The sequence below is a fragment of the Onychostoma macrolepis genome, chromosome 05, assembly GCF_012432095.1.
Source record: "Onychostoma macrolepis isolate SWU-2019 chromosome 05, ASM1243209v1, whole genome shotgun sequence".
Lineage (NCBI taxonomy): Eukaryota > Metazoa > Chordata > Actinopteri > Cypriniformes > Cyprinidae > Onychostoma > Onychostoma macrolepis.
The window spans coordinates 2098857-2124987 of NC_081159.1; the positions used below are offsets into that span (position 1 = coordinate 2098857).

The window sequence follows — 26131 nt, forward strand, 5'->3', positions numbered from 1 at the left end:
CAACAGCTTGAGAAAAAGTTATGCCCAGCAGCTGACAAATGGAGAAAAAATGTATTTCTGCTTAGTTACAAATTGTGGGAAAAGGCTTATTACCCTTAAATGCTCTCTGGAGTCCCTTCTAGATTTGTAGAGACACATATGTAAATACAGCTTAATAAGAGACAGATAACTCGACCTGAAAAAGACTCGTGAGTCACTGAAGAGAATCGTTTAAACCAAGTGATTCAAACGAACCGAGTCACTTGGATGAATCAAAATCCCAAACACTAGAATGGAGAGGGTCAGGAACATCGGTGGGTGGGGTTAACCCTTTGTGGAAAAAAAAAAATTAAGGAATCACGTGTTCCCAGATCAAAGGAGATCCGCTTTGTACAGAGAGCGCGAGCAGCAGCCAGCGAGGCAGAGCGAGCAATGCGATAGTCCGGGCTGCAATGGTGAAATAAGCCACGACATTCTTCTCAAGGACAAACTTTTATTTTTAATGATCGCTATTCTCACGTCGTACCACCCATTGCGGTTTGTTTTTTTTCTTCCCTTTTTTGTTGTTTGTATTTTTTTTTTTTTTGGGAGGACGCGCTCTCCTCTTCAAATTTGATTCTGAATCAACACTTTTTTGAAGACCCTTGGAAATTATGTTCCGATCGGCGCTGATCCAACCGGCAAGATGATGATTTTACCGAGGAGTGGGTTCGGTCGTGGTGCTGATTCGGTGGTCTTGGCGTTGTTTTGGGTCTTGGGAAGCGTCCTAGCCAAGGATACTGCCTTTGTGGAAGTTGTGCTTTTTGAGTCTAGCCCAAATGGTGATTATACCACTTACACGACAGGTTTGCAAGGGCGCTTCTCCAGAGCCGGAGCCACTATCAGCGCAGAGGGCGATATCGTGCAAGTACGTTTCCGTCTCTATGGGTGCACTTGCATGGGGATTTGACGCTTTCTGTGCGGTGCATTCGCTCTCCGCAACTTTATTTTTCTCTGTCTTTTCAAGGGGGTGTGGGGTTGCACTTCACTGCACGAGGATGATGGTACAAGCCCAGCGAACTATGCGCTCGCAAAATGGCTTCTTGTCTCGCAAAACATGCAAACGTACTTGCAAAAAAGTTACTTTGATGCACAACTTGCACGAATGGTGTTGCCGTGTGCTGCTGAAGCGCAGTAGGAACGTGCAGAAACAAACACGGTGTAAACTTTGTAGCGCAGATGATGACAGCGGTAAACATGTCAGAGGTTATCAATTTTAATAACTGCATTTCCCAGATCTTTTGCAGCGTTGTAATGCCAGTGTTGCTTAGCACTCGCAGGATTCTCAGAATCAATGAAAACTTGGAAAGATCAAGCATTTATTATAAACTTTGCTGGTAGTTAATAAAAGTTTAGCTATAAAAAACATTTAATTTTTCTTTTTCTGCTTATGTGCTTATTAAAATGTATCTATATAAATGCATTTAAAAAAGGTATGCATTAAGCAAGAAAACTTTTGTTAATTTCCATAAATATAATTTCATTTCTAGTGGTGCTAAAAGTATCAGTGCATGCCTTTAAAAGACCTTCGAGGTGACCTGAGGTTACTCTTAAATAATATTAATAACAACCCCAATGGTATGGTTTAAAGATGACACTTGTCATATAAATGTCCTTTGTTTAAAGTTCATTGAAGGTTGTGAGAAATCTTCTCTATAATGTGGTCCAGATGCCCACTCTGCTTAAATAGCATCTCCACAGGGACTTGTGCAATTTGATAAATCGCTCATGAACCATCACACCTATGTGTGATTTATTCCTCTTATTGCACACATGCGGTTTTGTGTTCTCTAAGGAGGGTTTTGCAATGCTTCTAAAGAGCGCCCATTTTCATGATTTGTTGAAAGTTTGTAATTCTTCCCCTCCTCTTGTGAAAACAGAGAGCAGGCATCAAAGACCGAGACGTTATTGAATGCCACGCCAGGAGGAATAATCTGTCCCTTAAACACTTGCTCAGAGTTGAACGCTGCTGGCTGCAGTGCACTGTGGGAACTTATGGTTAATGTGAAAGGGATGCGATGATGCAGATCAAAGCGAATGCCTGATGCATGCATGCAAATGCTATTTGATGAATGCAAAAATGTATTTGGAGTCAAAGGTATTGCTTAAGCATCCAGCAGTCCGTCTTTCAAAGGCTTCTACTATTGCTGTTCTTTTCTTATACGGTCCTCCCTGTGGTTTTAGTGTAGAAAAATGAAAAGTACAGGCTTTTTTACATCCAGGTCCGCTGTGTCCGTCCCACATCATTCGCTAGTGTGTGTTTACAGTTGTGTACTTAGTAATGTTAGAACGTTCCCATGTATAGGATTAGTGAGTATCACATTCTTCAAAATGGCAAGTGGTGATCATCGTTTTTCAGTGATGGCAGAGGAGGCTGCTTTCTCTGTAGTGGGGTGAAATGAGAGATTTAGTGGTTTAGATATTTAGACTGGCCATGCATACATTTAGCACGGGCCATTTGGCTCTATCTTTAAACCCTGCTGAGATGACGGACCTCAGCTTTACGTTGAGAAGGCTTTGAGGTTTGCCATATAGCTTCAGACCTAGTTTAGCTTTTGTCGCAGAGGCCAAGGTAGAGTTCCTGCGAACGCTGTAAACACTGTGTGCTTGATGTTTTAAATCTTTTGCTTCGCTGTTTGTTCTCTCTCGTGTTCTTAACTGCTCTGCAATGCATCTTTCACAATTTTCTTCTCAGCAATGCCGTTCTTCCATGTCAGCTTCTCAGCGGTGTCATGCTTTCATTTGGCTTTGATTGGTGTTGAGATGTGAGAGTTTTGTTGTGAAGCTGATTGAATAAGAACCATATGAAGACTGAAATGTTTGTTTGACTTCTGAAGAGAAAAACTCATTGGTTTACATAATAGTTGTGGAATTCTTGTTCTGCATTCTTGCACAAACATTTTCTTGTGCCTGTTTGTCCAAATGGCTTTTAAACATGGTAGTTTTCCAGCAAACTTGCATTGATGTGATGGCCGTCTCGTTATAAACAAGTTTTTGGTTGGGTGTTGAGAATGTGAACAATTAAGTTAATGCTGTAGGATGTAGTGAAATATCAAAAACTAGCCCTGGTACATCCTTGTCAGTTTTCCCTTGAGTGAAAAAAGGAGAGCCTGGAGTACCATCAGGGCCAAAGCAAACAAATTAACTCAATTTGCTACATACTCTACCTTATGGGGCAGGAAGCAAAGTGACTTTTCTTGGCTAATACACAAAACCAATGTTCCCCTTGGCTAGAACCTCGATTGCCTCAATTTTGTCTTCTCTTTGCATGAAAATCAGTGTCTTTTTAAATAATTCTTACACACTGTAGTTGTGGTTTCTCTCTTGGAAAGGTCGTGCTGATTGTGTTTTGAATATAGTGTTACGTTCCCACTGCCAGTTCCTTGGCCTTTTCTCCAGTGGAGACTAGTTAGCTGTTGGTTTTTACATACGTTTATTATAGAAATCGAAGTGCTTTGAGCGTTTTGGCTTTATTTTTTTTTTTCAAAGGCTGAAAGGTTACAATAGTGAACCTGAAATGCAGCTTCATGTTTGGACTGTGCTGATTTTGGCAGCGGTGGTTTTCATAAGTCCAATATGCCGATTCCTGACTTACTACTACATTTAATTGGCTGAAATATTGTTTTTGTAAAATGCAAAGTCTTGTGATTGCAGTTCGTGTTAAAGTTTAGGCCCGGATCATTATACGTGCAACATTGCGCGTTCAAACAATGAAGGTTTGCTGTATGTTTTGATCGCTTTGTTCTTTATACTCCTCTTGAGTTTTTGTAGTTTAGTGTATTGGCTTCCAACCAGTGGTACTTGGATTTTTATTATGCTTTGTTTTATCCTTGATTTTTACTTTGTTACACAGAAATGGCAACTTCTAAATGTTTTAAGGATGTCAGCAGGTTTGTATAAAGAATGATACACATTTTAATGTTTTTAATTTTTGTGCGTGCATGTTTTTCACTCTCAGCATCAGTTGATTTTATGACTTTTGACTTTAATATTTATTGTGTAATGCTGAATGGTATTTTGGAATAATATATAAATTAATATACACCATCGTTCAAAAGTATGAGGTCTGTACAGTTCTTTTAAATAACACTTTTATACATTGAAGATGCATTAAATTGATCAAAAGTGACGCTAAAGATCCTTCTAATGTTACAGAATATTTATATTTCAATTGAATACGGTTTTGTTTTTGTTTTTTTCCTATTCATCAAAGAATCCTTAAAAAAAAAAAAAAATTAACTATAATAAGTTTCCACAATTATTTTAAGGAGCACAGCTGTTTTCCACATTGACAATAACAAGAAATGTTTCTTGAGCACCAAATCAGCATATTAAAATATTTCTGAAAGATGACATTATGTATTGTTTATTGATTACTGGACTAATAATGACTTCAGAAAATTCCACTTTGCCTCCACTGGAAAATAATTATATTGAATTATAAAATATATGAAATTTGAAAAGTTATTAAACCTTTTTTTTTGTAATAACATTTTGCAGTATTGCAGTTTTTAATGTGTTTTTATCAAATAAATGCAGCCTTGCTGAGGCTTGCAAAAACATAAAAAATCTTATCAACGCAAGTGTATAAAATGCAAGAGATCTCGGAATAACTAAATATTGCTATTTCTACTTGAGCCTTATTGATGGGACTAAAAAAATGGCAAAACCCTACATTAGTTAAACAAGTCTTAATATATACAGTATATATTTTTACATTTCCAGTTTTGCTTGTCATAAGGTGCACCTGTCTTTCATTTTTCAGGAAGATATGACTGTCACAGCAACTGTTCTCTGTATGACACCAGACAAGTTTAGATTTATCTCTCATCTACCATCATAACTAAGAGCGTGATTGTGTGAAGTTCATGACCGTTACTGCTGAAAGTCCCTTATATAAACAGAAGTGAAATGAAATGATCTGTGTGAGCGCTGGCGGTGCAGGTGATGACATGTTGTCATGGCGGCATTTAGAATGATGCCATCTCCACATTCTCTCAGGCAGAACCGTAGTGTCATATCCACATATGACTGACCTAAAATACCTTGATGGATGACTCTCCTTATCACCTCCTGCAGCAGAACCAGCGCTTCAGTCTGGTGCTTTTAAACACTGTCCTCATTAAGAACTGCATGTGGGAAAGTAACCGTGTTCTCACCCGTCTGTGGCGGCTGGTAACTGTGGGAGTGAAATAGAAATGCGTTGGAATTGGAAAATGACTCGTGTTTGTTTTTGAGCGGAATGTTTTTGGTTGGGATGTGAGTCTTTGCTTGTCATGTTCTATGGTGTCTTGCTTTTTGTTGTTGTGCTGCAGTGCTTTCAAATGCTTAGCACATCTGATTTTGATTTTTAGGATACTGAGGGAAATCAAGGGAGGGACATGACACTGAACCATGGAAGTGACCAGATGAAAGTCATAGCTTTAATCCGCATAGTCAACTTCCTCACTTTAAGGTCCTGAGAACAGAGAAACGGGTGATTGATTCTGATCCACTCATCACTTTTAATGCATAAACACACCATTTAGTATTATTATTATTATTACGTTCCCAGTGAGTTTTTCTGTTTCTCACAGAGATATAGTTCACCCGTCAATGAAAAATCTGTGGTTATTTAATCATCATCGTGCTATTTCTAATCCATATTGCATTATTCTTTCTGTGGAACTTATAAGTAGAATTTCTGAAGATCTATTCTGGTCACTCTTTTCCAATCTTGATGCATTTAAATGGAACTGAGCCTTTGAAATTGTAAAAATGTCATAAAATTGGTGCAAATTAAATGATTCAGTTCACAAAACTGGTTTAAATGACTTGTTCATGAATCAGACTGGTATGAGTCTCGTTCAGCTCACTGACTCAGTGATCACAGAGGTTAATGGGATAATTGTTGTTTACTCATGTTGTTCCAAACCTGTATGTCTTAGTGTCTTCTGTGATTTGGAACACAACATTCTTCAAAATATCATTGTTTTCTGCATAAAAAAGAAACTGGAATGACAAGAGTAGGGCCGTATGAAATCCGTTTTATTTATTTTTTTCCAAATTCCATTTTTTTCTCCCCGTTTTAATTCCTCTGGATTCTGTTTGTTTTCAGTTATAACTTTTCAAGACTCTGTTTTAATGGTTAAATAAAAATAAAAAAATTAATAAAAAAATATGTCTAATTAATTGTAATCATGAAACTTACACAATTTAACAGCAATGTATTCAAATTTGACCAAAAATTACATTTTTAAAGCCCTTTGAAATATGTTTTCAAATTCAGTTTTATTTTCGCCAAATTCTGTTTTCCATTAATTTTCTGGTTTCCATTTTAATGGTTTTATTAAAGCTGCAGTCCGTAACTTATTTTGGTTAAAAATGATCCGAAATCAATATTTGAGCAAGTAAATAACCAGCCAGTGTTCAAAACTATCGCCTTACTTTAGCCCGATTCACAACGGTTAGCTAATAATAATGTTTTCTAATTTGAGTGGTACGGGTAGGTTTTCGCAGGAAATTCGAGCATGGCACTGCGTCATTACGTCACGTCTGTAAACATAAAGAAGTTGTCCCAGCTACTAGGCTATCGTATGTGAGGATCCTGCAGGTAGCTGATCGTTTAGCCTTTTCTCACAGCAGCTAGAATAATTAAATCTATCATTTTGATGGCAGATTGTGATCCAGAAAGGATTATGTGTTTATGAAACACATGTGAATTAGATTAGACTGTACAGAAACTGAAATCTATACGCTAATACACACTATACGCAAATTGCGTAGTTTGTCAGTGAACTATGGCTTTGTGTATTAAATGCCGCTCCATTTGAAAACAGGTGATGGAGATTTAGCGCTAATCACGGAACCGGCTTTACTGACGAGATGCGCATGACTATCACATGCAAAATATCGTGCAGCCCTACAATATACGGTGAAAATTCTTATTTGGGTCATATATTAAAAGACGTAGGCTAGAATCTGTGATTGCGAAGTACAGTAAATATCCACACCAGTGCGGTGACTGACAGCGCCACATACTCTTCAGAACATTAGATTAATCCGCGCTGAAGCCTTGCCGGAGTACATCCCACGCAGGAAAGATAATTCTGCAAACAGTTGCAATTCCAGGTTTTCAAACAGAGATGGCGACAAAGAGGCAAAATTTATGGACTGCAGCTTTAAATACTAATAATCAAAAGCATCTCCAATTAATTGATTTGATCAAAAATACCCCCCATACAAATTTAAATTAAAACAAAATAATGTTAGTAGTAGCAGTACTATCATTACATTAAGTAATATATTTTTGTCAAAGTTTCTTCAAGTTAAACTGAACTTTTATTTTGACGGGTTGCTATTGAAGATCTTTAAGTTTCTGTTTGTATATGATATGACGATAGTTTTTGTCAAAAGAAACCGTAAAATACTGATGAAGTGACTCTCGGAGCAGTTCTAGAGATCATGTTAATGTGTTCATGTGCTCGTATATTGAGGCGGCAGAGGCTGAAAACACTGCGAGCATCAAACGCGCTTCAGTATGTGAGTAGTAAACAAAACCGTGCGTCTGTGCCATTTATTCACATAGAGACGTGCAGAACATGCAGGATTATATTTAAATAGTATTTTTACAGCTTAATATTCACGAACACTATTCCGTATCGTGTTTTGATTCAAGTCTACCAACCTACTTTGATTGATTCATCCAGAATTTTCCATGACATTCTGCGTTATACAGTAAATTCCATTTTTATGACTGGATTCTGCGATTCCAGCCATGTTTTCCACATCGCGGAAATCATAGGGCCCTACATGCGGGTGTTTTATCTCTTTAAGAGCCCACTAAATGGTAAGATTGTCAACGAATCACCAACTATTCCTTTAACAGACCACGAGGCCACTTTCCTTGTTTGCGGTGTTGAGAATTTGAGGTCTGGGTTCATTCCTAGATGTATAAACTGCACTTTACGACTATTATATATTTTTTTCATTTTATCTTACAAAATCTGTTAAAGTCAGCCCACGATCTGTGGCGTGACTGATACAGCGTCATTCCTCAAAGCTCGCTATAGCTGTGCGCTTAAATTAGGACCATAATGAGAGCTTGGTTTGGCCTAAAGAGTCTGCATGCTTTTCCCACAGACTGAAACCATGGGAGTCCAGAGCGGCCCTCCACGAGACAGCGGGTACCCAAAACACGGGCCCCTCCCTGTCCACAGCAACAGTAGCAATATCCAACAACCGTGGGTTTAAAAGGTTAAAAGTGCTGCACGACTACTTTTCCATTTATTGGTTTTGTGGTGGCAGCTGTATTTTAAGACCTATCTACTCAAACCGCTAACCCGTCGGCCTTTCAGAGCATTGCCAAAGTAATTTGAGGCTGTTTTTTTTCTCCCTCTGTCGGAGTAGAAAAGATTAAACTGTTTTTGTCTACTTCTTTCTTCTTTTACCACTGTCTGCCTCGCTCTGATGCACTTTTTTTAGTGTTTGTTTTCTTAAGGAGCAAATAGGCAGAAATGAATAGAAAATTCTCTATTTTACGCGGCGTATGGATTCTTTAGTTGTGTTTTCCGTGAAGAGGCTTTCCTATTCTTGCTTCCTGCGAAGGCACAAGCGATCGCTCCGCCGTTCCTCCTTGATTTCCCCCTATTGATTTGCCCATCAAAGCTCATTCACAAGGACTGGATGTTAACTCGAGAGGCAAGAGCGGTCCTGATGGTGACTGACAACGCAGATTGATTAGCTTATCACAGCTCGTCATTCCAGTTGCTATGGTTACGCCTCCAGGAACTCTGTTCCAAGAGTGAAATGTGGGTCTTTTTGGAATCCAATACATAAGCTCCTATTGACACAATGGAAAGGCTGGTGTGCTTCTATTGCCTTCATTTAGTCTCTCCTTCTCCAAAAGCGGCGGTGGGGGCAGAGGGTTATGAAATGACAATGCTCTGGGCGCACACTGAGGCTCAGGCATGCTTTGTTGTCGTTCAGGAATGTGCTGACGAACGGCTGAAGTCCAAAACGCAGAGCCATTGTTTCTTTCAATCTGGTTTTCGGTCTTTCCCTCGCTCAGTGCCTGACTGTCTCTCTGCCTATCGTGTCCTTGTACTCATCACGCCATTAGACACTCTGTCATGTCCTGACTCTGTATGCTACTTGCCTTCTTGTGTCTTTCTCTGTTTATGCCCTTCTGCTTAACCAGTTAGCCTAGACTTGAAGGTTTTCCTCAGCACTCGTTTCCTTTTCCTCTTTGCTCTCCAGGGACTCTTTACCATCATGTAGAGTCGAGGGGTCTCAGAAAAGTTTTAGACTTCAAGTCTCGAATCATGTCTTGAGGTTGAGATTTAATTTCAGACTTCAGTAATCCACAATATGACTTCAACCCTGCAGCTTAAAACCAGATTTAAATCTTTTCCATCATGACCTAGACTTGACTTGATTCAAGCTTTCATTGAAGATTTCAAGTCAAGTCTAGGTCATGATGGAAAATACTTGAATCAAGTCTTAATTTGCTGAGTTGATGTCATATTTTATATTCATGATTGAAGTTTTTCACGCGATTGATGTATCAATTACGGATTTAAGTTAAAAAGTTCTCCAGTATTAAGAATGAATAACAGAATAACATTGGGACAGAGAACAGTGTTGATTCTTATGAGATTATTTAAAAAAAAAAAAAAAAAAAATATTATATATATATATATATATATTTTTTTTTTTTTTCCTCCCACACACATTACCATTTGAAATTTGATTATTATTTTTAATTTTAAATCAATTAAAGAGTTCTGAAAATGATTTCTGGTGGATCATGTGACACTGAAGAATTCAGCTTTTCCATCACAGGAATAAAATAAACTTAAATATATTTAAATAGAAAATTTTAATTGCAATAATATTTGTTTTTACTGTACTTTTGATCAAATAAATGCAGACATAGTGAGCACTAGAGACTTCTTTCAAAAACATAAAAGCTTACAGACTCTGCACTTTTAAACAATATTGTACAATATGATACCTTAATCATTTTGGTTTGTGTTTAATGGTTTGCAGTCATTGAGTGATAGCAGGAATGTCATTGGCCTCATGCACCAACAGTATATAACTATTTATATCTCAGTTTCCCTTACAGTTTTACCTTTTATTAGTGAATAGCACATTTAGAAAAGTTGTCATTTTTAGTGCCATTTGTGATGCTCATTGCTTTTTGATTGACGTCGCCAGTAGGTTCAGCAATAGTCTTAAGACTGTTCTCATTCAAGTCAAGCAAACAAGTAACTGCAACAAAATCCAAGCTTCACTAATATTTACCAAGTCATGAAATCCTCAAGTTTTAAGACCACGTCTCTGCTTATCATATATGCCACCTTCTCGAGTTCAAGAACACCGGGTTCAAAGTATACCGCAATACACCCCAGCCGAGAATTACATAAGACTGGAATATTATGCGAATGCTTATTTGTTTTCACCACTTACAGTACAGTTCTTAAAATGAACATTCATAATCATTTGCTTATTTCTTGGTTTTGTGTATTATTCATTAACATTTGTGACCCCGGAGCACAAAATCAGTCATAAATAGCGCGGGTATATTTGTAGCAATAACCAATAATACATTGTATGGGTCAAAATGATAGATTTTTCTTTTATGCCAAAAATCATTAGGGTATTAAGTAAAGATCATGTTCCATGAAGATATTTTGTAAATTTCCTACTGTAAATATATCAAAACTTCAGTTTTGATTAGTAATATGCATTGCTAAGAACTTCATTTGGTCAACTTTAAAGGTGATTTTCTCAATATTTCGATTTTTTTATTTTTTTTTTGCACCCTCAGATTCCAGATTTTCAAATAGTTGTATCTCAGCCAAATATTGTCCAATCCTAACAAACCATACATCAATGGAAATACTATTTATTCAGATTTCAGATTATGTATAAATCCCAATTTGAAAAAATTAACACTTAAGACTGGTTTTGTGGTCCAGGGTCACAGATTTGTATGTTGTGAACTGGCTGTAATGCATCTAAAGAAAAACCCAACTGATTTGTGGAGGTAGATAAGTTCTGCTTGTAACCCAGTTATGAAAGTGCTTATTTGTGTCTGTTATATTAAGAAAGTCCTCCTCTCTCTGTGATGGATCATCATTTTTGTCTTCTCCTTTGTTCACTCCACATGGCTTCTGTATAATTGCTCCCCTGTTGTTTTCCATGGTCACCAGGTGTTCATCTTGTCATAGACGAATGAATGCGCACCTCTCGTCCAAGGCGTTGATTCTCTGCGGTTTCTGAAATAGACTACAATGCCTGACAACTGTCTCCTGGCTCCCTTTTAATGAGATATTCAGCGTCCCTTCGGTATAGCAGCTTCCAGCTTTGAAAGATTAGGCTGTCTGGTCCAAGCGGCAGAGTTGTCTCTTTTCTTAATGTTCTCAACTGGTCTGTACTGTATAAAGGAGTTAGATTTATCTCTACTTAACCAGAATTCCCCCTAAGGAATGTTTTTTTTTTTTTTTAAGGTGAGAGACCTAGATTTGCCACTTTGCTTGCTTCATTTTGCCTATTCTTCCTGTTTTGTTTATAAATATTTAAAATAAAATTTTAAATGTTTTTAAATATTATATTATAAACATTAATAATATATTTGTAATTTTCGTTTTTATTTAAGTGAATACATTTTTTACTTTTAGTATTAAATATATTAAAATATCATATTTATAATGTAATATTATTTAACGGGTGTGTTTTGTTTTCATTTTTTTTAAATTAGTAAAAATGAGCTAAATTATTTTACTATTTTTATATATATATATATATATATATGCATGCGTGTGTGTAATATGATATCTTATATATGAAATACTAAGTTGTTAATATTTTTAGTTTAAACTATTCAAATCATATTAATATAATATCTAACAAAATGTATAATTTTGTTTTATTAGTAAAAATTAAAATTTCATAACTAGTATTATAATATTCTAATGTTTAAAATATTTATAATATAATGTATGAAATGAAAATATTTTTGTTTCTATTTAAATGATTCAATTTAATTTTAATATTTAAATTTAAATATTATATTTTGAATCTTTAATACATTTAGAATGTTATAAATATAGCAATAGCAATGTATCAAATACCTCAGTAGTAGTAGTTTTATTTATTTTGTTTTAGTTCCCACTTGTCATTAATATACTAGTTATACTAGTATTTCATATATAATATAATATATCATATTACACACACACACACATATACTAGTTATCTATCACTACAGATTAAAACAGACGGTCTGTAATGTCTATGTTGTATGTTATTAACACCAGGAAAGGAAAAAAGCATTTTTGGTTGTGCTGCCCCAGGCAGTTCCATGTTGAGTTGAGATGACTTTCAACACCTTGTCTATTTATGTGGTATTTTTCACACGCATGCAGAGGTTTTCTCTGGATTTATTGCTGCGTGGAGGCCCTTCCCTCTCCTTTTACCTCATTACACACAACCCGTCAGACCTGAGAGAGAGAGAGAGAGGTGGCTCTGGAATCTGGTTCTGGGTTGAGCACAAATGTGCCGCCGGAGCTGATAGGATCGGCCACTGAGCACGCTCAGATCAAAGGCCCCTGGCGGCTCTTCAAAGAGCTGGCTGAGCAATGCCTGACTGATAAAGCTGCACCACAAACGGCTGGTGATGTAATCTCAGGCCTGCAGCGAAATCCACCCCTGCACAAATAAAGGTGGAGGTGTTCGTTGGACAAGACGGGTGAAGGAGAAATACTTGACGTCTAAATTTGGGCATCAGGATGTTTGGGGTTTTCATTTTATCATGTAAACCCAAAATATGATTAGGTCCTGATTTTCTCCCTGTGTTTTGGTTATCGCTTCACTCAGTTTGTCTACACACACACACACACACACACACACACACACAGATCACATACTGCAATTTGATGTAAGTTTGAAACCGACTGAAGAAACTTGAGTGTGGGGTTTTTATCAGATTGGGTTAATCCATTGGGCGTTCCTAAAGTACACAACAGGTGGAACAGAGTTGACTCTGTGCCTTGTAAAGTTTATACAGGAACAGCATTGTGTGTGCATGCTGCTCTTTGAAGTGTGCGCAAGGAAAACGGTGGCACTCCAACAGACGAGCAGATCATTTTGTGGATGATATATTGACAGCTCCTGTGACTACAAACACGCCGTCACAAGGACGGCTTTCTGTGTTGTAGTAGTAGTGAGTGAGGACATGTAAACTCTAACTTGGGTCTCCCTATTTAAATAAATAAATAAATAAGGCTGCATTTATTTGATCAAAAATACAGTAAAAGCCATTACTCCAGTCTTCAGTGTCACACGATCCTTCAGAAATCACTCTAATACGTGGATTAAAGAAATGCTTCTTATTATCAGTGCTGAAAAGAGCTGTGCTGCTTAATATTATTGTGGAGATGTTACTTTTTCCTCCCTTTAAAGTCATTGTGAATTTAAAATTGACATCTTATGGATGAACAGCATGGATTGTATTGTATCATATATCTTACTGTCACTTTTGATCAATTTAATGTATGTTTTTCTTAATAAAAAAAAGAAAGAATCTAAATGTTTATTATAATATTACAATGTTTAAAATAAATTGTATATATTTTCTTTCTATTTTATTTGAATGATTGTTTTTACTAATTATTTATAAAAATATTTGATTAAATGTTAATATTATTTTTAATTTAAACTATATCAAAAGCATATTAATATAAAATTTAACAAAAATATGTAATTTATTTTTATTAGTAAAAATAAAAACTTTTTAAGTATATTTAAAATATTTGTTTGAAATGAAAATATTTTTGTTCCTATTTAAATTATTAAAAATTTACATTTTGATATTTAAATGATATTTTACTAATTATTTATAAAAATATTTGATTAAATGTTAATATTATTTTTAATTTAAACTATATCAAAAGCATATTAATATAATATTTAACAAAAATATGTAATTTATTTTTATTAGTAAAAATAAAACTTTCATTTTAAGTATATTTAAAATATTTGTTTGAAATGAAAATATTTTTGTTTCTATTTAAATTATTAAAAATTTACATTTTGATATTTAAATGATATTTTGAATCCTTACTATATTTAGACTATTATGATATAGCAATAGTAATACATTAAATACCTGTCACTTAAATGTCTTACTGTCACTTTTGATCAATTTAAAGTACTTTTTTTCTTAATAAATAAATAAATAAATCTTACTGACCCCAAAGTTTATATTTTCAAATACTAATTAGTGTCTCAGTAGTCCCTCTTTTTTTCTTTTAATTTAATCTCTATACTGTGTTTTTTTTTTTTTTTTTTTTCCCTAAAGCGGATGGTGATGACTAAATTGTATTTAGATTTATAATCTTGAATTATAGCCATAAATGTATTGGTTATTATTGACCATATCATGAAAATAATTACTGGTCAGAATTTCAATATTGGTGTATTGTTGCAAACTTCATATGATTTGATATTGCTCACAGAAATTAAAATATGTTTGGAATCAGATGCTGGCTGTGAAATTTAGAATTCCTGTTTGTTTGTTCATGCATTTATTTATTTTTTTTTTGGGAGACCTATAGTTTTTGTGAACGCACAAATGTACACTTGTGTTCTGATTCCTGGACTGTGATTTATTTTATTTATTTATTTATTTATTTTTAATCTTTTAGTTGATTAAATGTTTGATTTCTGTGGTCTGGAAAGTGCTAGCAATGGTTGAAATGGCCGAGTCACTGTAGAGCATCTCTTTTTAACAGCGGTTTGAGGGTGATTTGGTGAACATGGATTACGGTGGTATTAGGATGGCTACATGTGCGTGGGTCAAACCTCAAACAGGGTTTGTTCAGAAACCTTCAAACACAATCGTTCAGTGTGTAGCTGCTGTGAATGGAGCCAGCGTTTCAACCCAAAGGGGCTTACAGGACTCTGAATGCTGTTTGTTGATACAACAGTTTCTAAAGGTTGTAAAAATCCCTCTCTCACTGTTTCCTTTGCTGCCTTTGACTGAGTGTATGTATTTAACACTCGTTACAGCTTCTTTTGGCTGGAGGTGAACCCCTATATTTTATTTATTTACTGTTCTGCGCTCCATACGGGAGGATCTTACGAACACGTTTCTTCTCTCGATAGACCTCGAGACCACACATGAGGCGTCAGTATTCGGTGGAATAATATGAGACGATGATTCTGTATTATTTTGTGATTTATACCTTGTGATTTGTGTCTTGGCGGTGTAATTTCAACACAGCTTTGTCTTTTGATTGTGCTTGCTAGTGCTAATGTGTCTGAGATTTTCAGACGTTGTTCAAAGTCAAAATGAAACTTGTATGTAATATTGCAGTGTTTATTATAATAAGCTTTAATCAAAAACATTAACTTCCCCTCACAACAACATTTTTTTTTTTCTCTGATGACATGCAATTAGCAAACAACAACAATCCAATCAATTCCCGATGGACAAAATCATGCCCCATCCTACTTTTTTTTTCTTCTCTCATTTAAGAAGCCGTTTCACTCATATTAAGTCATGAGAAGAAAAAGCAACACAATTTTTGTTTCATATCTACTTTGAGCATTAGCGACATGCTTCTTGTTACTTCAGATCTTCACTCTGGAAACATTAGTCAGTGTTTGTGTGTTTGTGTGTTATATCATCACCCATATATTTGTCTATCCATCGGTCTCCACTATAATTTATTCTTGCACATTATTTTACTTTGTGCTTTATATATCTGTGCTGTTTCTCCTGCCAGCTGTTTTCACCTAATATTATTCTGTAAAGGCCTAACTTGTTCAGAATGAACACATAAGCATCATTTTAGCATTTTTGTATTATTTGTAAGGTTATTTTAGGATATTTAACACTAGCATCTCGTATATGGTCTCAAGGTAGATTGTGACCTCTTTACTTGAATCCATGTTTTAGACTTTTAGAGGGTAGAAGGTGGTACTGACCCAGTTACACCACCAAAGTGAATTTTCCTGCTTAATTCATGACTTTATTGTAGAATCAGGTTATCTCTGCGTCCTTTTAGCTGAACTGCTGTGGATGTTGGGTAGAAAGTCTCTGGAGTGACGTTAAAGCTGGTCTTTTACCTCATGTTTGCTTGTTGGTCTTGATGCTTGATATTATTGTAAGTAAAATTAAATCTTTTTTGTTAATTGAAATAAAGATGAAATAAAATATAAATATTAGATGAGAAACTTAACGTAAATGTAAATTAGAAATGTTGCTTGTCAGCTAACTGAAATAAATTTAAATATAAATTTGTGATATTTATTTCAGTACAAATAAATAAATAAATAAATAAAAAATTGTGGAAAAAAATAAAATTAAAATTAAACTAAATTAACACGAAAACTGAAAATATAAATAAATAATAATTATAATTATAAATATAAATAATAAACTGAGTATACAAATAATACTGAAATAAAGCTAAAACTGAAAATGTAAATAAATAATAATTATTATAACTATAAATAATAAATAAAACCTAATTCAAAATATTAGTGAAAACTATTATTCTGAAATAACATTGTATTTATGTCACCAGATATATTTTCAATGTAAGATCCAGTTATGGCATTTTGATTGCATAATATTACAAGGCAAAAAAGTAAAAATATGCACAAACGAATTGGCCACAATAAGATCTATAACAACTGCAAAAAAAAAAAAAAAGCTAGATAAGCTGAAAGCGGTTTTCCACTGCAGAAGCAACACGGGTTGACACAAGTCAGGCAAGCGTTTTCAAGGGTCTTTATTCTTCATTTGCATTGCCTTGTCACCCTCCATTGTCTTTCTGTCTCTGTTTTTCTCTGCATCTTTTGCTGTCCCTCTGATTTGGCAGCTTGGCATCCAACTCAACGTGTTGCTCATGACAGCTTGTATTTCCTCTTATCAACCCTCCTGTTATCATAGCGTGGCACACAGGCCCAAGAGAGGCCTGCTCTGATGCTATCACCAGCTGCAGAGCGAGCCGCCGAACCATCAGCACATCAAAGCGGCTGAGAGGGCCTCTCTTGCCAACCAGAGAGCTCACAGGATGGGCCCGAGCGAATGGTATGTGCCCCTCTCGGCATGCCGGAGATGAGCCTCTGATAAGCTGAATGGCCAGAGAGAGGGGGAAGAGCTTGGGTTTGTGCGCTTTAGACTTTTGCTTTTGCAATACTAGTACTTTAAAGGGGTGATGATTGCGATTTCACTTTTAGTGTGTAATGTTGCTGTTTGAGCATAAACCATATCTGAAAAGTTACGACACTGAAAGTCTTTTAAAACTATGGAAGTTTAATGCCTACAAAAAAAACTTACATAAACCCCGCCTCCGGGAACATGCAACAAAGGGGGCGGGGTCATGCTGCGCTGTTTTAGAAAATCGCAATTCTAATGGATTCACAAGTTTCAAAACCGTATATTAAAAGCTAACATAAGCAGTAGCGTTTACAAATAACAGCATATCTAAAAGTATGAGACATCAACAAACAATAAAACACACCATTAAGAGCCGTGCTTGCACAGGTTCTGCGTGATCCTGTTCACTAATATCCTCTGGGTCTCAGTCGGGCTCAAATTGATAAGGAATATTGACGACGCCATTGTTTATTCTGAGGTGAGGGGCGGTGTGGCGTTTCTGGACTGCACTAGGCGGTTTAGCCAATCACATCACACTGGGCCAGCTAGCCAATCTGAGCCCATCGTGTATTTTTGAGGGAGGAGCTTCATAAAAACAGGAAATCATCAGAGCGTGCATAAGAGAAGGGACAGAGCAGTGTAGAATAAAGGTCAATTATGTGAAAAATAATGTGTTTTTTTTTTTTTTTAAAAACGAAGCATTAACACATGTTAGACTGCACCCCATAAACACAATCAAGCCTAGAAAAAGACCAGTCGACCACCTCTTTAACACCCACACATGCAATTAATTTCATCCACTAGAATCAATCAGATATCCCAAACGAAACCAATCCAAGATGAAGGTGAGTTTGTTTCTTCATCAGAACAGGTCATGCGGATCAGTTGGACTGCAGTCAATGGGTGCCGTCAGAAGGAGAGTTGATTAAAACATCACAGTAATCCACACCACTCCAGTCCTGGTCTATCTAGCGATATCTTGTGAAGTGAAAAACTGCGTGTTCGTCATAAATAATTTTAAAGTTGAAACTGTTGCTTTCAACTAAAATACTCTATCCGTAATAAAGCTTTCTCCAGTGAAAAAAAAAAAAAAGTTGACCTCAGGAGAGAAATATGCAAAGTTTACAAGTGCAAATGGTTCAAAACTCTTATAACACAATATGTCGGTGGATTTGATGTGAGAGGACAGCCGAGGAGGGCTTTTTCACTGGATGATGATGGACTGATTGGAGTATTTTGGCCAAGGGTTAAAGTTAAAACACTTTAATGATGGATTTGTTTCTTACAAACACGCCGGTTTTCACTTCACAAGATGTTAATTGATGGACTGGAGTCATGTGAATTGATAGTTTGATTATTGTGATGTTTTTATCAGCTGTTTGGACTCTCAATCTGACGGCACCCATTGACTTGCAGAGGATCCTTTGCTGAGCAAGTGATGTACATGTATCTCATGTACATTTTGGATGGCCTGAAGATGAGTCAGGGGGTTTATTTCAAGACACAAAAATGGGGGTTTAGTTTTAGCTAGTTTTAGTTAACTGTAAGGCTGAATGTACCACCTCTCCCAGGAGAAAATGTGCAGAGAGGGAAGCGAGAAGATGAAGGTGCACAGGCCACTAAGCCGATATCGGCAGAGAATATCAGGATGCCTGAGATGCCGAGGATAGTTGCTTCTCACTTTCTTTGTTTGAGTATGAACAGAGTCTTCTGTACAGATGCTGATAGAGACGTGAGGCCAGGGAGGAAAAGGGGATCCAGGATGATGGTGGTGACTACAATAGATGGTCTGTTCTGTGTATAGCCGTCTGCGTTTTTATTTTCACACTTCTTGCATGGCTGTGGAGCATCAGCTAAACTGCGCTAATCATGAGCACAGTAGGTCATGTGATTTACAGGTCATGAGTATGTTAGTATTTTTATTGGTGTTTTCAAAAGGTCGAAGGTTCTAGATTATTGTAAGGCTGGTTTCCATTCATGTTTTTATGGATATTGCGGTAAAAATAATAATTAAAGAGGATGTGCATTTATTGTGATTAGTCATAGCATACAAATTTTGTTTTTTGTTTGTTACCAAAAAAATTCCTAGATGCACACGAACAAACAGGTGACTTTGCCTCAAGTCATGTGACCAAATAAATCTCTCGTATGATTGGCTATTACCTCGCAGAACTGTCAGACCACTTTGCATTTTGTCTGCACAATGTAAACTGCAAGTAATTTTTACATTTAATAAATGATCTGCAACTTCCAATTCTGCTTGTATTTTGCACAAATTTTCCCAGATTTCTTTTTTATATATATATAATTTTCGCCTCCTGGGTTTCACCATGTCCCATTGTTTTATAAGCAAATCAATTACTTTATCTAATTTTAATTTTTTTTTTTTGCATAAATTCACAGTTTGGATGGAAGTTATTGTTGAGAGAGGCTATCAATTCAATTCAAGTTTATTTGTATAGCGCTTTTTACGATACAATCGTTGCAAAGCAGCTTCATCGGTTGGTTAGTTTTGCTATTGAGCAGCATTATTTTCACTTGTGCAAAAATGATCCAGCTTGGAGTTTAATTGAACAGTGATATGATTTGACAATGCAGTAAAAACAGCTGGTGCACTTCTACTGCATTTTGTTAAATTCTGAGGTACAGTATGTTGGTAGAACATGGCTGTGTTTTGTGTTTGTGTATCCTCTGTTGAGCTTCATGCGGCATTGCTCACCAGTGCTGCAGCCTGAGGGCTAAATACAAACATCTGTCAGATATGATCATCATCAAAGCTGGGGTGAGGTTGATGGTGAGATGTCAGGAGGTACGTGTGAAAGTGACGGACAGATGGTTGATTTCAGCGTTGAGTTGTCCCTCAGGGTTTATTAATGGCTTCATGTTTCCATATGAATAAAATATGGATGAAGCATTTGTTATCATGGCACAGGAGATGTGCTCATGTGACGGTGACATTTAGTGTCTTGTGCTTTCTTCTGGATGACTTGGTAAGATGTGGTATGCGGTAAAGCTATAGATCAATAGTCGCCTCTAGACACAGTAGTGATGCAGTGGCTCCATGGTTTGTAAGATCATAAACTTCGTTAACCGTTACATAGAATCAAGGCTTTAATAGTTGCAACTTTAATAAAATGCAACTAAATTGAACACAAATTAGGGCTGCACGATATATTGCATGCAACTGTCACGTGCATCTCGTCAGTAAAGCCGATTCTGTGATTAGTAATAAATGTAATAAAACTATGGCTATGTGTATTAAATGGCGCTCCATTTGAAAACGGGTGATGGAGATTTATTACTAATCACAGAATCGGCTTTACTGACGAGATGCGCGTGACAATCGCTTGCAATATATCGTGCAGCCCTAACACAAATGCAACAGAATTCGAAAAAATTAAATTGTTTTTCTATGAGGTTTCATTTTGTGAGATGCTAATTATTTTGAGAGTGTTCATGATGCCATGATGTCTGATTCATGAACAAATGACTCTTATGAACTGATTCTTTTGAATGAGTCAAAGATGCATGAAATTTACATATAGTGCACACTGATAAGGAATTTTCATTCATCTTTTTCATTTGACTCCCTCAGTGAATTGTGCAGAATCCCTTATTTATTTATTTTTTGGTTATGTCTGTTTGGAAAAAGACACATTTACTTGTAATTAAAGAATAAGATTTTGTCTTATTGAAGAAGTTATGGAAGATGCAAATTCACAGCAGACATTTGTTGTAATAAATGCATTTCAAAAATATGATTTGTCATTGTTCAACATAGGTCTGTTTAAAACCGTGGTGACATATTGGAACTATACAATCAACTCGATTTCTCTTAAAGTTCTCCCATACAGTCAAGACTCGCAAATGCCGTGCAAATCGATTCAAGCGAATCATTATCAAGAATCGGTTCAAAAGATCGATTTGACCACAAATGGGCCATAATTGCTTTCGACCTCCCTCACACAGACTTGAAGTCCAGAGAACGAGTTGCTCATTACAATGAGTAAATTAGCTTTAGAGTTGAAAAAGCCATTTTCCGGCCATATCACCTTCAGAGGTAGTTGACCATTAGCCTATCTTTAGAAAACGGCCCCCTCTGATCCTCCCTGTGTGCATGTATGTGAACATTGTTGAGAAGATTGATGTTTAACTCTTGAGCATTCGAAGCGCTTCTCTTCCCCAGACCTCTCGGTGCTCTCTGTGTTTGCCAAGCAGACATACTTGGCTTACCTTTGGCAGAGGGTTCTGTAGCATTCTGGATCCGAACAAAGCACTGTTTGTGTAGCCTGCTCTCATTGCTGCTGTACAAATGTTTGGTGGAATTCAGTCGACCGACCGTGTCCAGCCCACCGCTAACCCCAGAAGACCTTCCCCAGTCCTTAAGAATAATAGGCCTGTTTCTCGAAGGAACCGTGTTGGTCGAGGATTGTGAATTGTATCATGTTGACCTTTCTTGTAGACTGCTTGGTTTCTTTTCATCTTTAACTCTGGGATTTGAACCACCGTTTCCTTTTGAAGCAGTGCATTTACATGCCCTTTAAAAGTTCAGTTTCAGTCAGACTAAAGCAATAACTTGTGCCATTTAAAATGCTTTAGTCTGATTGAAATCATGCTAGTGTGTTTTTGCGAAGTCAGACCAACATAAAGCAATTCTATTTAATTCAAAATTAATAAAAAGCAACCCATATATAATACTTTTTGAAGGATCACCTTGTACACAGTAGCAGGTGTTTTGGATATTTTTTCCTGCCAGATAGTTAAACTGAATGACTTTTGGTCTATCATTTCTCCTAAGTGGCGAAAATCAGCGTTACATCTGTGTGATATTGTGTGTGTGTATGTTTGTAACTAAGCTGTGGTGTGTGTGTGAGTGCATGTGTTATTGTGGTGTGTGCTTCCCGTAAGCTTTGTTTACTCACCTCACCCATATGAGTGGATGCACATGTGTTAAAGTGCTTCTACACTGCTTCACATTCTTATTTTATTGTATAAAAAAAAAAAAAAAATGTTTCCCAATGCTGTGATGATAAAGTGCTAGTTTTCACAGCTTATCCTCAATTTATTGATTTTAAAATCTACACTTGACCTTACCCAGTTGCATGAACTATCTTGTATCTAGTTTTTCTACAGTGGTTTACCAATAATTTAATTTCAGCATTTAATACTTGTTTGACACAAGTACTCAAAAGTGTTTTACTCAGAATTCGCCAAAAATATTAGAAAGCAGCTAATGTTATAAGTTGATGCTAATGCCAGAAATGATCCTAGTCATCTGTTGATATTAGATTTTTGTTTATTTATTTATTTATTTTAACTAAAGCAAAATCTGTTTTGAGTTTCACTGCTTTTCACTTTTTTTCTTTTTTTTAATATATAAACATTTCCTCCTTTTATGTCTGTGCTTTCCTCTCGCTCTCGCTCGCTCTGTCCCTCCCCCTTTTTGATCTTTCTTTTCATGCCTTCCTTCTTATTCATTTGTGATCTGCTCTGGCCAGCTGTTTTTCCAGTGCTCTGCTCCTTTGTTCTCCGTGACCTCCGGGGGCTCAGTAAGGGCTCACCTCACTCGGGCCGGCCCAGCGGCGAGTGGCTTGATCTGGACATAGTTTCTGCTGCGAGCTCCTCTCTCCCAGGCAACCGCTGTCTTTGTGCTCTACCCCTCGCTGTTTGCCTTGGGTCGCTTTCTCGTCCCTGGGCCTCATTTGTTTTCTCTCTCTCTCTCTCTGCTGGTCTCTCTATCAGTCTGTGTCTTTCTTTGACTCGTCATTGGTCCCACACCCCCTCTGTTCTCTATGGGGATGGTCCCTGTTTGATCACTGTAGGGGGTGGCTCAGGGCCCCGGGGGCTTTTGATATGGTCACTTTGGCACTGGCCATTCCATCCGGCGTCTACTGAAATCACTGGCCTTGGGTGTTGTAGAGGCCTTTGATTTAGTTTTTTTTTTTTTTTTTTTTTTTTGCAGTGCTTCTGGATGGGTTGGAAAGGATGGGATCCTCTGTTGCCCCCCAAGTCCTTTGATGGATGCTGGCCCTGTGAATAGAGGCTTGTGTTGGAACAGATTTTGCTTGTTGCTGCAAATAGCTGCCGCTGCAGTTTTGTTCAAAGGGTGGAAGGCGAGTCTAAAAGAGATACAAAAGTTCTGTATTAGTTCAAGAAGCAACCGAAAACTCTGAGCGAATCAAACGTTTGAGAACCCCCTTGCAGTTTGGTCCTTATGGGGGAAAAAAATTCAATTGTAATTTTTTCTTTCTCTCTCTGATTAATCAATTAATCCATTTATTTATTTATTTATTTACTTGTTGGCTTAAACAACTTGGTTAATATTTTATTGTATATCAATGACTATACAATAACATCAACATCAACAACAGCAATAATAATAATGATAATAATAATAATAATAAATATTAATAATTTATTCCTGTGTTTGTTTGTGGGGCTGCACGGTTTGACCAAAAACTATGTATCAATATTACTAAATAATAATAATAATAAAGTATTATTTATATTACAAAATAAGTGATCAAAATAATAAATTACTACTGTAATATTTCACTGTGTATTATTATTATTATTATTATTTGAATTATAAAAATAGCAAAATGAAAAATAATTTACAATAAAGCTTATGATATTAGTAATGTAATATTTCACTCTTAAGAGTATTTAAGAAAATATTATTACTAAATAAAATAATAAACAAAATAAGAGATGCTGTTGTATTGTAATATTTCACTGTGTAATAGAGTATTTAAGAAAATTATTATTGTTGTTGTTATTATTAATTTATAGTACAGCTATAAAATTACAATATTAACATTTATGGTAGTTATGTGGGACACCGTCACATTTAAAGGGATAGTTCACCCAAAAATGAAAATTTGTCATCATTTACTCACTCTCAGTTAGTTCCAAACCTGTATGAATGTCTTTGTTCTGCCGAACACAAAGGAAGATATTTTGAAGAAAGTTTGTAACCAGACTGTTTTGGGGCACCATTGACTTCCATAGAAGGAAAAAAAAAATACTATGGAAGTCAATGGTGTTTCCCACATTCTTCAGAATATCTTCCTTTGTGTTCAACAAAACAAAGACATTCATACAGGTTTGGAACTACTTCAGGGTGAGTAAACGATGACACAATTTTCATTATTGGGTAAACTATCCCTTTTAATTTGAACCGAAATGACTCTTAAAAAAACGGAAAAGTAAAAGAACAGCTGCGCTTTACTTTGGAATACACGGCACATATATTTAATTCACTAAATGCATTATTGTGATATTCAGTTTTATTACAGTTAATTGTGCAGCCCTATCAGTCCTGATAAGAAGTCGTCTAGTTGTTTCTTAACCAAGACTTGGTGAGAATGTAGACTGGAAGGGCCACTGGGATCTTGCCTGTCCTCATCTGTGGCGGAAGGGAGTTGCAGTCTATTAAAAAGTGAGTCAAAGAAAAACAAATCTCTCTATTCGCCCTAAGGTGAAATCTTATATTTGACATAAGCTCACAGGGACTTAGAGGTCCGCGCAGTGCGAGCACTCCGGCTGGGTGTGATGCCGAAGCAATGACTCGCTCCTAATTAAAAAGCGTAATGTGAGTCGTTGAGATGGCTGATTAAATTGGTGCAGGGATTAGGACTGATCTCCCCGAGCGAAGGGTTTTGATGTTGGCCGCCGCATGCATGGAGGAGGGACCAGGGCCTGCCAGGTCAACGGCCAGAGATCAAAGCCATACCATTCATCCCATTCCTCAACAATGTTTCCATAATGCTGCCTAAGACTGACTGCCTGGGCAGCTGGAGCACATAATGGAGGGATCGGGATTCGTTGGCACATGGTGGAAAAGTGGTTTAGATGTTTGTTTGTTTGTTTGTTTAAACGGTTTTGATTCATGTCTCATTTGCCCGGGGTTTGATAGGGCTTTTATTTGCTTTAAAGGGTCACGTCATGAGCAGGCCTTCTCTGCAGACTTTTTTCCACATTTTGTGCTGCGCTTTTCTGGGAAAGTGTATGGAATCGATTTAAACAAGTCAAATGTGTTAAACCGAGCTGAGTCTATTTTCAGATTGATCAAAAGTGGCGGTTATAATGTTACAAAAGATTTCTGTTCTTTCTGTTTCTATTCATTAAAATAAATCGTGAAAAAAGTAAAAGAATCAGTATGTTTGAATGATGACACTGAAGACTTTCAGCTTTGCCATCAAAGGAATAAATTACATTGTAAAATATATTGCGATACAAAATGGTTATTTTAAAGTGTAATGATATTTCCCATTATTACTGTTTTAACAGTATTTTCGATCGAACAATTTACTGTAGTGTTTTATTTTTATTTTTTATTTTTTAGATTGGTATTGGACAATATTGGGTATTTAATTGCTAATTTCCATGATTTTTACATTTAGATTTAGTGCTGTCAAACAATTAATCGCATCCAAAATAAAAGTTTTTGTTTATGTAATATATATGTGTGTGTACTGTGTATATTTATTATATATATATATATATATATATATATATATATATATATATATATATATATATATATATATATATATATATATATATATATATATATATATATATACACACACATACAGTATATATTTTGAAAATAATTACATGTATATATTTATATTTGTATAATTTATATTATATACATGTATAAATATTAATATACAAATATTTTTCTTATACATGCATGTGTATTTTTATATATATATATATATATATATATATATATATATATATATATATATATATATATATATATATATATATATATATATATATATATATATATATATATATATATATATATATATATACACACACACACACAGTACACACACATATTATGTAAACAAAAACCTTTATTTTGGATGCGATTAATCATTTGACAGCACTATTTAGATTAGACCTTTGGCATTATCTGATAGTAACATTCTCTTGCTA

The 26131-nt window shown here is 35.8% G+C and overlaps 1 protein-coding gene across 1 annotated transcript in view; it reads left to right on the plus strand.

Annotated features, from left to right (window-relative positions):
- The first annotated feature begins 368 nt into the window (after window positions 1–368).
- The window catches only part of znrf3 (zinc and ring finger 3), a 78366-nt gene continuing 52603 nt past the window's right edge, over window positions 369–26131 (plus strand). Inside the window, exon 1 of the mRNA XM_058775836.1 lies at window positions 369–886. Coding sequence (XP_058631819.1) covers window positions 665–886 — 222 coding nt within the window. The 5' untranslated portion in view covers window positions 369–664. The remainder of the gene's footprint in view (window positions 887–26131) is intronic.